At 47.8% G+C, this 17767-nt stretch overlaps 1 protein-coding gene across 2 annotated transcripts in view; it reads left to right on the top strand.

Moving 5' to 3' along the window:
- Positions 1 to 17767, top strand: part of DNAH9 (dynein axonemal heavy chain 9) — a 127141-nt gene that overhangs the window by 92037 nt on the left and 17337 nt on the right. For both annotated transcript variants that reach the window (XM_061362980.1, XM_061363064.1), the window contains 4 exons: positions 2299 to 2447; positions 6227 to 6354; positions 13018 to 13245; positions 17294 to 17485. In XM_061362980.1, coding sequence (XP_061218964.1) covers positions 2299 to 2447; positions 6227 to 6354; positions 13018 to 13245; positions 17294 to 17485 — 697 coding nt within the window. The remainder of the gene's footprint in view (positions 1 to 2298; positions 2448 to 6226; positions 6355 to 13017; positions 13246 to 17293; positions 17486 to 17767) is intronic.

Raw genomic sequence — 17767 nt, 5'->3', positions numbered from 1 at the left:
TAAAGGTCTTTCACCCCATTAGGACTTGTTTTTTAACTTCTCTTTCCTAGTAGGCTGTGGTTTGACATTTGTGCAATGTCTCTCCTGCTACTGCCTCTCAGATAGTTTATATTGCTCCAGCATCTGGCGTGTGCGTGTCTATGGGTACATGTAGCAGAATGTATTACCCAGTGTATGAACTAGATTTCTGGTTTTGCTCTAATACTCACAGAGAAATGCAGACAAGCCTGAATGCCATCTCCCTTTGGTCAATGTTGCTATGTTTTATTAAATGAAATACTATAATTCATGACAGTCATAAAATTCTAAACCATTTTGAAGTTCTTACTCTTTTAGGGTTAGATTCTCCCTGTGTTCTGTCAGCTGAAAATACTGCTTTTCCTGTTGTTGTTTGGTTTAAGTAAAATAAGCTGTTGTCTTTCTGAACTTTTAAGTGCATAATTCATTGAAGCAAGTTAAACTCATTTCTTTCAATCAGAATAGTACTCACACAGCTCAGAAATAACTAGAACGCAAAGTTCCAGTGCCTTTCATATTCCCCTTTTGTGAGAAGATAACGGAATCCAGGTTCAAAAGCTTGGCTGGATGTACAGTAACAGTTCGCAGTGCCTTCTCTTGAAGGTGTTTGTGAGTAAAGCTCTTCTACCTTACCAATGGTCAGTGGACATCACTAGTATTCCTTTACCTTCCTGTCTCTCGGAGAGTCTTGACAAGGACATTTTAGGAGTAACTTGGTAAGCTAAGCACAGGTGACCTGGGGTGTTTTACATGCCTTGGAATATCCCTACCTTGTTCAGCAAGGTGCAAGACGCTTTATGTCCCATGTCACATGTGCCAGCTCCATGAGGATGGTCTAGGAAGCTCTTTGGTATCTAAAATGACCCACACCTATGCAGGATTCATGCATTTTGCTGGACTGGATGTTAGTTTTTTCAGCCACTCTTCATAACAGATCCCTAGGGATATCTGCACAGGCTGTTTTATTCCATAGGCCTGAGGAGAAACCATTCTTACCCTGACTCCTTAGAGCCTAGGTGGGGGCAGTGCTCTGTTATCCATCATAGAATCATAAAATCATAGATTAGTTAGGGTTGGAAAGGACCCTAAGATCATCCAGTTGCAACCTCCCTGCCATGGGCAGGGACACCTCGCACCATGTCACCCAAGGCTGTGTCCAGCCTGGTCTTGAACACCACCAGGGATGGAGCAAGGCCAGGTCAATCACCAAGAACCGTAATTTCCTCACTAGGGTAAATACCCATTTCATCCTTCAGTCTTATAGAAGAACATCAGCAAGGACCTTCTTGCAACACCTTGTGCTCCTGATGCTTCCTAATCCATGATGAGGTCAGATCAGTCCATTATCTACTAGCAAGGTATAACTTGGTCAAGGTGAAGTCATACCAAACAATGAGGAAGCTTTTCCATTTGCAGTCCCACAGGCATTTCTATTCCAGTTGCCTTTCACTAGTCCTTGAAGGAGACCCTCAGCTCTCTTAGGATTTGACTGCAATAAGCTGTATCATCTACCAGGTGAAAAACGTTTTTCTTCCCCATGATGCTGAGGTTTCCAGAAGGCCCAAATCATGCATCTGCACTAGAAGAATAACTCAATCCCTGGCTTTGAATACAACACTCCTAGCTTTGGATCAATACTCATTGCATCCTCTTGTTCTAAAGCACTGATTCTGGAAGCTCACCCCGGGGAAATTGAGCCTGGACGTTCTCCATGTGCTGTATTCTGTTCAGCAGCTGCTGTGGAGCTGAGCTTTTCCCTGTTCACTCAGTTGTGCCTCTCACACAGAGGCTAAGCTCCATGTGCCAGATATCCTCAGAGCTCTTCCCTTTTATCTTTCCAGAACAAAGTCATTTTGAAAATCCTCTGCACTTGCTGCTACTTTTGGTGATAAATCTGAAGGAGTGCTCTTTCCTCTCAAGGGCTGTGTGGAGTACAAAGTCCATGGCAGTTTCCTATACCCTAACTTATTTCTTTCCCTCCTGAAATACCTTTGTCAACATCAAGCCAGTATTTAACTTCTGAATGCAGCCTGAGCTGGTAGGTCCCATGCTTTCCCTTCTCCTTTCCTTTCATTTCCCAGATGAAATGGGGTGCCAAACGTTGCCACTGAGCGCTAACTCCCGAAGCCCATCCTGCCCATCCTCTCTGACCTTATTCCTTGCCCATTTAGTTCCTCTTTTGTTTGACTCAGCAAAATCAAAACTGATTAATGGGTTTTTTGCAGGGGGATCTGTCCTTTCTGGATAACAGGAGACTGACAACTGTTTTCTTTCTGGCAGAGATTTTGTGGAGGAGAAGCTTGGCAGTAAATATGTGGTAGGGAGATCCCTGGATTTTGCAACAACCTTTGAGGAATCGGGACCTGCGACACCAATGTTCTTTATCCTGTCCCCAGGAGTCGACCCACTGAAGGATGTGGAGAAACAAGGTAAACCAATCGTGTCTGTAGGCATACCACAGCACTGCTTTTTATCTTCGGTGTAATTATCTTGGCATGACATTCTTCTGTTGTTTTGGGTTATTTCTCTCATCTCTATACATAATGGAGGAATCTGTTAAAAACAGATAATAGTGACAGGGTGTGATTGGGTTTTGGGGGTGTTTTTCTGTTTTTCTCTTCAAGTTTTTTGGATTTTTGGCTAAGTTTAAATTAAACTTGTCTCTTTCCTGCATTGCCTGAATTCCCAGCGTGGTTCACACTGCAATGATTTCTGACTTGGCCTTGTACACAGCCTGTAATTTACATCAGAGATATATCATATGCTGTCAGCTTTCTTTTTGCCAAGACACGTTAGACCAGATGACCCTTGAGGTCTCTTCCAACATGGCATTCTATGACTCTGTGATAGCTAAAAGGAAGCAAAAGTCCCTTGTAACGGTCTGCTGGTTAGTAGCAGAGTTTCCAGTTTTTAATCACACCCTTCCTGTGTTGGTTTTGGTGTGGATGCTCAGGTGTAGTGCTGCTGGCTGGCTTTGGAGCCAAAGGGGAGTCTTTAAGGTGCCTTATTTGAGAAGGCAGTGATTTCTGTTGTGCACTGACTACAGCAGTCAGTGTGCTCTAAAGCTGCCAACGTGCAGAATTTGCTCTGGGTCTCAGCTCCACCACGAAAACTGCCATTTTCAGGCTCAATATGGCAATTGCAGGAGGTATGGAAATGGGATTGCTTCTCACTGTTGAGCACAGGTAACTGTGGTCACTTCTTTCCAGACTGTGGCAGTAGAGGGGCTCCATCCCTCTGGATGCCTTTGGGTACTGCTTTAGGGCTGCTCCAGATTGCCAGGCTCCTCAGATGTCTTTTCTCCTTCTCCAGCAATGCACCCCACTTATCTCCAAGACCATGCCTTGTAGTCAAGGCCAGATGCTCCCTGTAGTGTGGAGCATGATGTGTTTAAATTGCATTAATCATGTATCAGACTGCCATAGGTTTTCAGTATTCAGGTCTCCATCAGCAAGGCAGGCAGCCTCAGCAGAGAAACCAGTAACATTGAACTGAGCCATCACTCAGGCGAGTGGTGGAGAAATGCTGCTCCCTGGGTTTATTTTCTTCTCTGTGCTGCACCTTTTGTGTCATCCCGAAATAACGCTTCAGTCAGTCTTTACCCACATTGCCGCAAGGAGCTTCCAGAGACATTAAACCCCAGAGCATCCTGAGCCACAGGCCAGATCCCATTTCTTAGGTGTGGGGAGATTCTGGGTACTTTGCATTCATGTTTCGTGCGCTTTCTGCCCTGACACCTGGTCTCATCATTGTGAATTGAAGGGGACTCCCCTGAGGAAGGGCTTCTCATGTGCCTGGCTTTCTTTTGGAGCCATGTCGGTGATCCTGTCTCTCAATGTGTTGTTTTCTTGAATGAGAAATGAAACACTACAATCCACCTAGGAATGGCTTAATTGGAATTGTAAAGCTGAGTGTAGCTGTGAGCACCTGGGGTCAGTCAGCCAGGAAAGTGACAGCAAGTAAAAGTGAAAGAAGATCTAATGGAATAAAAGCATTGCTTCAGTGCACCTGCAGTGTCCCTAATGCCTGCCGCGATGGGGTTTGGGTTGGGTTCACTGGTGAATGTTTTCTTTGCCCTTCATTAGGTTTTATTGTTTCATTTCTGGCTAGATAATTCTGGTAAATGGAAGATGGCTTCTCCCAGATGCTGCCCACTCGTGGGACCTTTCCTTGGCAACATGGGAAGGGCCCTGCAGAAGTTCTTCCCTGTGAGGGTGCTGAGGCGTTGGCACAGGGTGCCCAGAGAAGCTGTGGCTGCCCCATCCCTGGCAGTGTTCAAGGCCAGGTTGGACACAGGGGCTTGGAGCAAGCTGCTCCAGTGGAAGGGGTCCCTGCCCGTGGCAGGGGTTGGAGCTGGAGGAGCTTTAAGGTCCCTTCAACACAAACCAGCCTGAGATTCTATGGAACGCTTTAGGGCTGGGAAAGCTTCCTACTTCCCTGCAGCAGCCTGGCTGCACCATCCGCTCTCCTCTCCAAGCCAGTGAGGAAGGAAGAAGGCTGCATTGTCTTTGTTGAGGCAGCAGCACATACTGTGCATCGCTCTGTAGGCCTGTTCCTATCATCTGTGAAGTGGAAATAACAACTGATATTAACCTTACTATGAATCACCTGTTTTGGGGGAGCACTCTGCCTTCTCAAAGTATGTGCCATCCCTTCTGAGAAGGTGGGTCTTGAAGGCAGAGGAGGAGATTAGCAGCTCTTAAGGTTGGCAGCCACCAGAGATGGTGAGAAAGAAAACTGGAAATGGTACAATACAGGGAGAGCTGTATCCCAGGGGGTTGCTGTAGTAAGGCTAAGTAGAGAGCTTGAGCAACTGGAAGAGTTTGGATGTTTGTTTTACTTGTGGCCATCTGTTTCCAATCTTGTACCAAGAGCTGAATCCCAAGTCTTGCAAGACAAATCTTTTCCTTGTTGTACTATAACACTTGGCTGCTTTCAGCAGAAATCAGGAATTAAGGGTGCACCATCTGCATGCAGGGAGAAGTGTAGGCAATCCCGAGGGATCAGCGTGTGGGGCATGTGTGACTCCCTGGCTGAGCTGAACATGTCCTACTACCCTGTGTGGATGTCGGTTGTTGGTTGGGCTGCTTCCCTCCGGCAGCACAAATTGGTGCTCATCTTCTGAGGAGCACTCAGCAGAAGTGGCTTGCTCCAGGCCTTTACTTCTCCCGTGAGACAAGTGGTGACTGGTGTCCCCATCTCTGGGGGATAGATTCAGAAAACAACATGAGAACTTCAGGCACGATCGCTTAAAGGAGCTGAGCACTGGGATGCTACAGAGAAATCTGTGGAGTCTGAAGGAGCATCACAGGGTAAAGAAACACTAAACAGCTGCCATCGGTGCTCCAGAGCAGGACAGTAAAATACATGGGGTTTGCGAGCAGACCTGGGAGGCCTTGCTCAAGGCCACAGGAAGCTCACACTTCAGCTGCCTCCTCAAAACCTAATGCGTTCCTAACCCTACTGCTAGGTCTAGTGCGCACCGCGGGGTGCATCTCCCCACAGAGCCATGTCTTGTTCAAAGCCTGTTTAATCAGCAAGAAATGATTTCATTTTCTACCAGTGTAAAATAGGTTTTTACACGGGGTTGCAAGGGAATAACACTGTTTAAACAGCAAGCACTTGGCGATAATGTACCTTTGTGTTGGGGCTGCTCTGTAAAAGTAGTTTTGAAGAAGCTACTGCTGTTTTCAGTGCTTTGGCAAGGAGGAGACAAGATACTGTTATAAAAAGTGTGATAGAACTTCTGTGGGGGTTTTTGATATGACTGAACTCCTCAGAGCAGCTTCCAGTACCTGAAGGGGGCTATGAGGATGCTGGAGGGGGATTTTTCATCAGGGACTGTAATGATAGGACAAGGGGTGATGGGTTCAGACTGAAACAGGGGAAGTTCAGGTTAGATCTTAGGCAGAAGCTCTTCCCTGTGAGGGTGCTGAGGCGCTGGCACAGGGTGCCCAGAGAAGCTGTGGCTGCCCCATCCCTGGCAGTGTTCAAGGCCAGGTTGGACACAGGGGCTTGGAGCAAGCTGCTCCAGTGGAAGGGGTCCCTGCCTGTGGCAGGGGCTGGAACTGGATGAGCTTTAAGATCCTTTCCAACCGGAACCATTCCATGATTCTATGAACTCTGTCTCACTCCTGCTGTGTGAGCTCAGCTGTGCTGTGTGCCAGTCCAGGTAGAAGTACTGAATGTCACTCTTCTTTGATTTTAGGGAAGAAACTTGGTTATACTTTTAACAACAGGAACTTCCACAACGTTTCCCTTGGACAAGGTCAAGAGGTCGTTGCTGAACAAGCTCTAGATCTGGCTGCGAAGGAGGGTCACTGGGTCATCCTTCAGGTACGGTGTCCTGAAACAGTCCTGCTGCTCCCCCAGGTTGCCTGATTCTGATCATCTTAGCAAGGACCGGCTGCCGTTCTTGTCTGGTGGGGGGTGGGACAAGGGGTCGTTTGTGTGTCCAAAGCAGCCACCTTCTAACTGTTCCCTGCTGCTACCTATTGCTTTTATCACGCATTGCCGTTTCAGTTTTCTTGCTCCTTCAAGCCTTCTGAAGGGTGTGTAGTTGTGGAGAGTCATAGAATCATAGAATGGGTTGGGTTGGAAAGGACCTTAAAATCATCCAGCTCCAACCCCTGCCACAGGCAGGGACACCTTCCCTAGAGCAGCTTGCTCCAAGCCCCTGTGTCCAACCTGGCCTTGAACACTGCCAGGGATGGGGCAGCCACAGCTTCTCTGGGCATCCTGTGCCAGCGCCTCAGCACCCTCACAGGGAAGAGCTTCTGCCTTAGATCTAACCTGAACTTCCCCTGTTTCAGTTTGACCCCATCACCCCTTGTCCTATCACTGCAGTCCTCTGAGGGAAGGTTGTGCTACACTTTCCAGTGATTTTATTTGCTTTATGAATAGAGCTTTGTTAAGAGCTGTTAGACTGTTTCTCTCACTACCACTCAAGACTACCCATGTATTTAAATGAGCAATGACAACATGCACACCACCGCAGGGAAAGCAGGGCTCTCTGCAGTGGTACCGATTCCTTCATGCATCCCCAAACAGGTAAATAAATGTTTGAAGCTCTTATCACAACACAGCAAAATGTTTCTGAGTCTTTTAGGGTGCAAAGGGAGCTCTGTCAAGTGTTCTCTCCAGAGCCACTTATTCAGCGAGTGTTTGGGTTTGCTGATATGCAGAGTCAGGGATGCCAGCGCTCATGGCAGGTCTTAAAAACCCCTCTGTTTTCCTAGATGTGGATTTTACAAATGTTTATTATCACTGAACTGGTTGGATAAAATGAGATTAAGACAAAGCTGTGAGTCCTGATCTGAGCCTATGGGCTTGGGCTTGGATTTAAACTGAATGCCATTGATATCCTGATCTTAATTTTTGCTTCTTTTGCAAGCTGCCTCTAAGGTAGACAATGCTGAGCTTTTCAAGAGCTTTGAATACAGATGGCTGCAATACTGGCATCTGCCTTTGAGGTGGTGACAAGGAAAACAAACAGCTTTTTAAGACATACTCCATTTAGTAATGCAAAGTGAAGGCTCTTTTCTACAATGATGGTTAGATCTGTAAATGATCTGTTAGCGGTGTCAGCTTCCATGTCTGTTGCTTCAGTGGCAGCACATGAGTACTATGGGCCTGAAGTGGTTTTATTTCATCCATTCACATCTTCTTGTGAGGTGGGCTGATGCCAACCTCATGAAGTTGACCCATGCCAAGTGCAAGGTCCTACACCTGGGTCGGAGCAATCCCAGGTACAGCTACAGGCTGGGCAGAGGAGAGATTCAGAGCAGCCCTGTGGAGAAGGACTTGGGGGTGTTGGTCAATGAGAAAATGAACATGAACCAGCTTCAGTGTGCGCTTGCAGCCCAGAAAACACCCATGTCCTGGGCTGCATCAAAAGGAGTGTGACCAGCAGGTCGAAGGAGGTGATCCTGCCCCTCTACTCTGCTCTCGTGAGACCTCACCTGGAGTATTGTGTGCAGTTCTGGTGTCCTCAACATAAAAAGGACATGGAACTGTTGGAACAAGTCCAGAGGACACCACGAGGATGATCAGGGGCTGGAGCAGCTCCCGTATGGAGACAGGCTGAGAAAGCTGGGGCTGTTCAGCCTGGAGAAGGCTGCGTGGAGACCTCATAGCAGCCTTCCAGTGTTTGAAGGGGGCCTATAGGGATGCTGGGGAGGGACTCTTCATTAGGGAATGTAGTGATAGGACAAGGGGTAATGCGTTAGAACTTAAACAGGGGAAGTTGAGATTGGATATAAGGAAGAAGTTCTTTACTGTGAGGGTGGTGAGGCACTGGAATGGGTTGCCCAGGGAGGTTGTGAATGCTCCATCCCTGGTGATGTTCAAGGCCAGGTTGGACAGAGCCTTGGGTGGCATGGTTTAGAGTGAGGTGTCCTTGCCCATAGCAGGGGGGTTGGAACTGGATGATCTTAAGGTCCTTTCCAACCCGAACTATTCTATGATTCTGTGTTTCCAGAGGTATGTCTGAATGAACTGGTGCAGGGAAAAGGACAGACATTAAATACTCTGAATTTAATTGTAGTCTTCATCCATTGGCCAGAATGTCACTTCACTCTCTTTGTGATCAAGTGAATTTAATTCTTGAGCATCTTTCCATTTCAGGCATCGGCGGAGCCCTTCTTACTGCCTTGTAAATACCATGGAGCTCTTTTCCATGTACTTTATCACTAGTCCTAGCTACGAGCAGCAGACATATACTGACCTGTGTGAGATACACTGGCCATTCAAAGCACACGTAAGCATTTGACACTTAGCCTCTGCTTCAGCAAAGAACAAGTTAGTTTTCCTTCCAGACACAGTATCTTTTCATCCCTAGATACATGTAACAGGAGAAATACCCACTCTTCCTCCAGTTCTTCGTGATTTTCAGACTAATAGTCTGATGGAGAAAGGTTTTGGATTTCAGAGAGCTGCCTTCCATCCTGCCTCATGTCACAGCCATTCCCAAGTTTTTCCAAAAGCAAATCCAGTTACAGACCTGCAAGTAACCCAAATATGGATCTGGGATGGAATTAAGTTTCTATTGGGCTTTCAATACCTTTGTAACTGCTGCAATCCCAGTTTTGTTGTGCAACTGCTACAGAAACCTCTGTCTCAGGACTAATTTTGGGTTAAAACACAAATGCAATGGAATCTTTCCTCCATTTCTTGAGCTTAATCAAGAATATGCCCTTTGCTGTGCATTTCACCAGTTCATCACTACCTACCTTTAAATCGTTGTGTCTTATGAAGTGAAACCTGGCAATAGAAGCTCCAATATTGTCTTTAAAACTCAGGTCAGTCCAGATTCTCTGTACTTCCTGCTCGTTTGCTCTCTGGCCTGGCAAATCCCAGAAGTTTCCCCTACCAGTAATGGCTCCATTTAGGCTGAGGTCCAGATCTCTCAGACGGATGAGCAGGCACTGGCAGTAGGGTCTGTGCTTATCCATTTTAGTCCTGTAGGAGTATTTGCATGACCACAGGGCTACTGCCTATGGAAGGATGGAGCTGTTCCTGACTGTGTGTGGCACCTTCTCATGGGATGAGACCTCACACTACCATTGACAATGGGCATGGCAAGGGAGGGGACCTTCTGCAGAGCCCCCTGTTTCATATCCTATCACAATGCATTGTGTATTAAGGTGCTGGGCTGTCTCTGGACCATAAATCCTTGCGGATTTACTGCGAATGTGGTGACTGTTTTCTGAGAGCATCTCACAAGAGAATGAGACTTTGTAAAAGCAACTCATTCTCGTTGCTCCAGGAGGTGATCTGTGATAAGGCATGAAAGAGAGAGCCCCTTTCAGGAATGTGAAGGGTCTCCAGTTGCTCTCAGCAAAGGGAGCAAGCACATCATGGAGTGTGTGCTGCTTTATATATACATGGTGATATTTCTGATGGTTACCATAGCAACACTTGCATCCTGTGATATATGTTCTGCCTTGTGAAGTACAAGCACACAGAGGTGCTTAGAAGTGAATTCCCAAAGGAAAGGATCTGGTCCTCCCCCCAGGTTCCTTTGTGTGCAGCCCAGCTCTTGCCACAGACCTTCATCCTCTGGTACCTGCTCTCAGTCACTCGTGTGCCATAGCACAAAGTGGGGCAATGATACAGGGCAAAGTGCTGTGGCACTGGGAAGTGTGCATGGGAAGATGTTTCTGGTGTCTTTTTCCCTTCTTGTCAGCAGGAGTTGGCCATCCATTCATAAAGCAAGGTAATGAACTGGAGACCTCTGCCTATTTCTGCCTGCAGCACAGACCTAGACATAAGCTGTGAAAACCCAGAGGTGATGGGGAGTGGTCTTTTACCCTTGCACAACAGCTCTTTAACAGGCCAAAATCTGGCTAAGAGAAAAAAAATGGGATGAAACAATGAGTTACCTTGCTGTGTCCTGGGTAACCATGTCTTCAGGGTTCTTATGGAACAAGAAGGAAGTAAAACTGGTGCAGTGTAAACTGTACAGTGGGGTTTAGGGAGATAGATAGTATTGGGAGTGCACGAAACCCTGAGCCAAAAGAAGGCAGGCTGAACTATCTCCTCTTTCTCCTGAATAAGATCTAGAGGTAACCCATGACAGTGGTGGGAGGCAGGTTTCCAGACAAGCAAGAGAAGGTGGTTCTTTGAGCAACATGTAGCTCATCTGCAGTTGGTGTTACTGCAGCACTGTCTGAGTTATGTTGTTATTGATAATTGACATATTCAAGTACTACGACCTCCTGTGTTGTCATTAGTCACGTCCTGTCAAGTTGTGTTATCTGACTGCTGAGAATTCATTTGCAAAGTTTCCTCCAAAGCTGTGAATCCCCTCCACAGCATCTGTCTGCTTACAGCCACAGCCATCTGATGGAGTCAGGAATTCTCAGTGCCAACCCATGTTTTGCTCAATATATTCCTCTTCCATCCCTTCTATCACAAAAGGATTGTGTAGAAATGCACTCCATTATCATTAGATTAGAAATGTGCCCTGAATTGGCTGTTAGAAGGCGGTGATACTGACAAATAATGATCGTTGGTGTCATGTCAGCAGCAGCACAAGCAATTATTTTTCAGCCACCTAACAACACAAAAGCAGATGTAGGAAGAAACTACAAATTAAAGATGAAATGCATAAGGTCAGGTATGGAGTCTGTGATTACACAGATACTTAATGCACAGGTTTTCTTTTGCTGTTTTGTTGAGCTCTTTCCTTAAATTAGAAAATCTCTATGGCTGTTCAAAGCTCTTTGGTTACAGGTTTCGGTCCACTCCCATTTTATTATTACACTTGTGTTTTCAGAGTGAGTTGGTTGCCAGGACCCTGGGGATTACCTCATCTCATGAAATCCTAAATGCATCAGACAAGCACTGGTGCATCTGCAGTCAGATGTAATTGCATTTTGTCTACTGCCTTTCACAGTGTCATTGTTTACCACAAGGCAGCACTTCCAAGAGCACGGCTCCTTTGCTCTGGCATCTTCTCCTTGTCTTCCCCAAGCCCCCAGACTCCATGTTATCCATGTAAAATGAGCACAACCCTCATCCTTTCAGGGGAAGAGACTGAATTCATGCAGCTGTAAATAAGCAGCGGTGTTCCCAGCCACATGAATCAGATTTGGGGCAAGAGAACGGGCAGATGCGAGGTGTCCATGGGTCCCCCAGGTAACAGTTCTCTTGACCCATGTTTCTGAAGCAGCCGCTGTCTCAGGGATGGAGGCTTGGCCTCTAGCAGGAGTTGTCTGGCAATTTATGGACTGAGCTGAGCTCTTAGGCAGAGGCTCTTCCCTGTGAGGGTGCTGAGGCGCTGGCACAGGGTGCCCAGAGAAGCTGTGGCTGCCCCATCCCTGGCAGTGCTCAAGGCCAGGTTGGACACAGGGGCTTGGAGCAAGCTGCTCCAGTGGAAGGGGTCCCTGTCTGTGGCAGGGGCTGGAGCTGGATGGGCTTTAACCCAAGCCAGGCTGTGATTCTATGGCAGTTATCAACCTGCTCTCACTGACTCTGCTTTGGGCAGGCTGCAACAGTGAGAGCTTTTCTAAGCTCTGCAGTGAATGTTCCTGCACATGAGCTATTCTGTGGTGGTTTTGCCTTTCCTGGGCATTTGCTGTAGACTTTGGTTATCTTCTGGTTTTACAGATTCTTTAGTAGGTTTCTGACTTCTGGAACAGGCTTTATTACTAGTTTTTATGGCTTTCAGAATATTGCTCCTTTAACCATCTTTTTGGCCTTACCATGACTGGATTTTGTGCTGTTTTCTATTTTCCTCATTGGGACAGCAGTTCCACTTTCTGAAGAATGTCGTCTTACTCCTGATAGTCTCCACTACTCTGCCCTTTAACCACAAAACCTCCTTTCTGCTCCCTTTAATGGGTGATATATTCTAAGCTTCTAATCTGGTTCCTTTATGTCATTTCCTTGCACCTCTAAGTAGTTTATCTTTTTTGGTGGCTGCTTTTAATTGAAGGTTAGAAAATTCCTTGTCCTGCCTTTGGATGGGGTAAATCCCCTTCCAGGGGGCCTGTTAGCACAGCCTGCTTGAGTTGCACTCCTAACTTTAAACTGAAGGTGCTTTTAAGCCACAATCCCTGATGTGTATGACCTGCCCCATTCTTAATACAAGAAACCACCCCCAAACGATTTTCTTGGTTGGAAACTACAAGACTCTGTAGGACTTTAGGTTGAAAGGGATACCTGCCTGTGGCTTGGGACAAGGGGGTTGGAACTGGGTGAGCTTTAAGGTCCCTTCCAATCCAAGCCATTCTATGAGTCTATGATTACCCAAACAGCCCCACACTGGCTTGCCTCATTGCTGATGATTTATACTGACCTTTGAATTTGAAAGTGTACTTGATGTAACTGGACATTTGGGGCTCTGAGTTTCAGGCAGGCACTACTGGGACAAGTACTAAGTCCTACAGTATAGCCTTGGTGGGTGTCATTTGTTGCTGTGATGGATTTGGTGCCTGCCCAGCATTGGTGTAAAGGGGAGCAACTGATGCAGCCTTGTCCCCTTCATCCCTGCAGAACATCCACCTGGTGGCCAAGTGGCTGAGTTCCCTGGAGAAGAAGCTGGAGCAGCACAGTGAGGGCAGCCACCAGGATTTCCGTGTCTTCATTAGCGCAGAGCCAGCACCTTCCTCTGAGAGCCACATCATTCCCCAGGGCATCCTGGAGAGCTCCATCAAAATCACCAACGAGGCCCCAACCGGGATGCACGCAAACCTGCACAAAGCCCTCGACAACTTCAACCAGGTAGGACCACATCGCTGCCGACTGGAGGCAGGTAGGATTGGAGCTGCTGTGGTGCCCCAAGTAGAGAGTGATGTGCGGGAGCATTGCTTCTTTTGCAGTCCCTTTGCATCATGAGTCTCTGGATCCAACAACCGCCTCCTGTTCTCCAGGAGCTGGGCACAGATCTCTTTCCAAGCACTGGTTTTCCCAAGTGAGGACTCAGGTGATCCTCAATGGCCTCTTTCTTGCAGAAGGTTACAGGATACCAGACTTTTGCCCAGTTTAATCATTTTCAGACCATAGAAAAGCTATTTTGTTACAGAATCAAACTTCTGAATGCAGCATTTGGGAGACTTTTGTCACATTTCAGGTTAAACCTTGCTTTTACACCCTTCTGTTTAACCAGGGTTAGAGGTTCGGAACTGCTGATGTGGTCACATCTCACAGCGCTCTTCAGAGCAGGGTAGGGGATATGGTGTTGTGTGCCCAAAGGCCGTTCATTCAGCTGAAAACCTTGCTGACATCTGAAGTGGTGCAAATTAGAGCTGAAATCTCCCTGCAGTGAGGACTGGCTTTGCCAGGCAAGGATGAAGTAGGCCACCTTGAGAATTGCTGGCCCACAAGCAGAATAGCCGATGGCAGGTTGCTCATTGCTTTTATTGCATGGTGACCACTTACACACACACCTGTTAGGGCAGGCACCATCTCCACTCTTTGATGACTGAGCTGCAACAAAGTGCAGAGGACACAGAAGTAAAGAATGTGGAAATGATGGGAGATAATAGAATCCTAGACTGCTTTGTGTTGGAAGATTATCCAGTTCCAGCCCCCTGCCACGGGCAGGGACACCTTCCCTAGAGCAGCTTGCTCCAAGCCCCTGTGTCCAACCTGGCCTTGAGCACTGCCAGGGATGGGGCAGCCACAGCTTCTCTGGGCACCCTGTGCCAGCGCCTCAGCACCCTCACAGGGAAGAGCTTCTGCCTTAGATCTAACCTGAACTTCCCCTGTTTCAGTTTGAACCCATCACCCCTTGTCCTATCACTGCAGTCCCCCATGAAGAGTCCCTCTCCAGCATCCTTGTAGCCCCCTTCAGACACTGGAAGCTGCTCTGAGGTCTCCACGCAGCTTCTCTTTTCCAGACGGAGCAGCCCCAATGTTCTCAGCCTGTCTTTGTCTCAGAGGTGCTCCAGCCCCCATCCTCATGGCCTCCTCTGGGCTTGCTCCAACAGCTCTGTGTCCTCTCATGCAAACCCTGCCTGAGATTAGTACATCCAGGATATCGTGGCTCTGACCTCCACAGCCCAGCAAGCATCTGAATAAGGAGGGAGTAGATACACCAGCCCCTTCACCATCCCTCCGCAGGGACAGCCCCTTTAAATCCATTCTGTTGTGACACAGACTACAAAGGGCACTTGTGTGACTTCACCCTATAAAGTCTCCAGTGTTAGACGTGTAATCAGCTGAAGAGCATAACAGAGCTCACGGGATGGACTGAAAAGGGGGAATCCATTACTCTAAATTGTGCAAGATGTTGACTAACTGCATAAGATGATCAAGAACAGTCCTAAACCTCAGTTTTCTCCTCGATGAGACAGCGCTCTTTGCTCCCTTCATTATCAGCCACCTCATGAAGAACTGGTTCCAATATTTGCTGAGCACCTTTCTTATTTTAGAAACCATTCCTGGACTTCAAGGGGAGCTTGCCTGAATGAACACTGAGTACGAATCCAGCTCAGTCTCATTTGGCCTCCCTCTTTAGTTGTGCATTTTTCTGCACTCACAAAGCAGAACAATATTCTCCGCACAGAATAATGGGCCTTCTTTGTAGCTTTCAGCTGAACGCTAAATCTGAACATCCATTCTGCAGAAAGCAGGGAAATGAGGGGTGAAGGGGCCCCACCCACTCGCTCCAGGAGTTCTGATAAGAGAGGTTTTATAATGCCCCAGCAATTTAGAAAATGCTAATTACTGTCTGATTGAAAGGAGCGGGATGGAAATGCTCCTGGGGGTGAAGGTTCTCCCTCCCCTTGCTCTCCAGGACATTCCATGGAGTTCAAGATGATGAGTGACAGGAGAGAAAAATGGAATAATCTTTCCTGCCTACTGGCATTAATCCTTGCGTGGTGCCTCCCCGCTTCACCTGCTCAGCACTTACCTCCTGCGCTTGGGATCCCCTCCAAACCAGCATCTAAGTGCAAAATAGTGGTGACCTATCCACATTTCTCTGCCCCATGGACCAGTGAGTGAGATCCATGGTAGCATGGGGTTCCTTTTGCCTGGGCTGATGACAAGAGGCTGCATAGACAGAAAGGAAGGCAATCCCGCAAGGTTTGCCCTTGCACATTCCCACAGTGGAGAGCCCATGGTAACTTCAGCACTAGTGATCCAAAAGGCAGTCTGAGGAGTGAGGCTGCCTTCAGGCCCTTCTGGTTGCTCTAGGTTTAACAGCCAGGGTCTTAATAGAATCATAGAATAGTTTGGGTTGGAAAAGACCTTCAAATCATCCAGTTCCAACCCCCCTGCCATGGGCAGGGACACCTCACACTAAACCATGTCACCCAAGGCCTCGTCCAACCTGGCCTTGAAGACCACCAGGGATGGAGCATTCACAACTTCCCTGGGCAACCCATTCCAGTGCCTCACCACCCTAACAGTAAAGAAAATCTTCCTTATATCCAACCTAAACTTCCTCTGTTTAAGTTTGAACCCGTTACTACTTGTCCTATCACTACAGTCCCTAATAAAGAGTCCCTCCCCAGCATCCTTATAGCCCCCTTCAGATACTGGAAGGCTGCTATGAGGTCTCCATGCAGCCTTCTCTTCTCCAGGCTGAATGTGAGAGCTTGGCTGCTGAGGTGTGTAAATGAAGGTAATGATTGTTCCGAGCAGCAGGATGCAGTGGCCTGTGTCTCTGGAAATGGGATCATCATAAATGTAAGCCGTTAGCTCTTGCCCTTCATGTCATGTGGAAAGTGGGGTCAGCAGAAGCGTGGCTGCCTCCAGCAGTGAGGTACACTGGGCTCTGGCCTGTCCTGACATACAGGCTGTGCCCTGGGGAGCCACCATTGCTCGATCCGTTTCCCTGTGTCCCACTGCTCCAGGTGCCTCCTGCCCTGCAGCACTTAGTGAAGCCACAGGGCAGGTTCTAATCACTGTGTTACAATGACTGATACTGACCCATACGCGTTGTGGCACCAAGAAAAGTGTCTTTTCATGACAAGAATATCATCACAAGGATGATCAGGGGCTGCAGCATCTCCCATACAAAGACAGGCTGAGAACATTGGGGCTGTTCAGCCTGGAGAATGGAAGCTGCTTGGAGACCTCAGAGCAGCTTCCAGTGTCTGAAGAGGGCTACTAGGGTCCTAGGGAGGGATTCTTCATCAGGGACTGTAATGACAGGACAAGGGGTGACGGGGTCAAACTGAAACAGGAAGTTCAGGTTAGATCTAAGGCAGAAGCTCTTCCCTGTGAGGGTGCTGAGGCGCTGGCACAGGGTGCCCAGAGAAGCTGTGGCTGCCCCATCCCTGGCAGTGTTCAAGGCCAGGTTGGACACAGGGGCTTGGAGCAAGCTGCTCCAGTGGAAGGGGTCCCTGCCCGTGGCAGGGGTTGGAGCTGGAGGAGCTTTAAGGTCCCTTCCAAACCAAGCCACTGTGTGAGGGACTTCAGTTCTTCCAGGTACAGTCCTCCTTGGTAGGAGCCTTGCTTAGGGCACACTTGCCCTGTGTGGTGCCTCTCCATCTCTCTGGTGAGGGACGTAGGACATGTGCAGGTGGTGGGGCATTGCGTGGGTGCACATGTCCTTCATTTCGTGGCTGTCAGTATGTGTTCCTGTCCAAAGCTGCTTGGAATTGGAAAAGAAAATAATAATTTGGAAAATGTGCATCCAAATTTGCTGCTAAATTTGCAATGAAAAGCCACTGACTTGTGGGTATTATGTTGAAATGAACAAATTTGGTAAATCACTTCACACCTGTCCAAAGTCTGCTGTATTTAGGGGACCCTGAGAGCCACTGAGACTGCAGGCAGTGAGGGTTCACATAGCCCTGCCTCTCTGCTTGTACTGCAGGATACCCTGGAGATGTGCACCCGGGAGCATGAGTTCAAGAGCATCCTCTTTGCCCTCTGCTATTTCCATGCTGTGGTGGCAGAAAGGCGCAAGTTTGGTCCCCAAGGCTGGAACCGGTCCTACCCCTTCAACACTGGAGACCTCACCATCTCTGTGAACGTGCTGTATAATTACCTGGAGGCCAGCTCAAAGGTGTGTGAATCAAAGGTGGGCTGGTTGGTGGCTTTTAACCCTCAGCCATGGACTGGCTTGTGCTGAAACTCTGGGAAGTCTCCTTAAATGCCTTTTCCTTGGTATATTTGGGTTTATGACACAGCTCAATGTACCTTTGTGGTGAGATGGGAAGCTTCAGTGCCCCCCACATCTGTAGCAGCTTACACATCATAGCAAGTACACAGTGGTCTTTGGTTTAACAGAGCTGAGAATAAATGTGCATTTCAGTGTGAACCTGCACAAAATCTATGCTGTGATCCA

Source organism: Neopsephotus bourkii, unplaced genomic scaffold (genome assembly GCF_033783945.1).
Source record: "Neopsephotus bourkii isolate Nb327-2 ecotype Australia unplaced genomic scaffold, CSIRO-AGI_Nbou_v1 NB_5, whole genome shotgun sequence".
Taxonomy (NCBI): domain Eukaryota; kingdom Metazoa; phylum Chordata; class Aves; order Psittaciformes; family Psittacidae; genus Neopsephotus; species Neopsephotus bourkii.
This window is presented reverse-complemented; position numbering and strand designations above follow the sequence as displayed.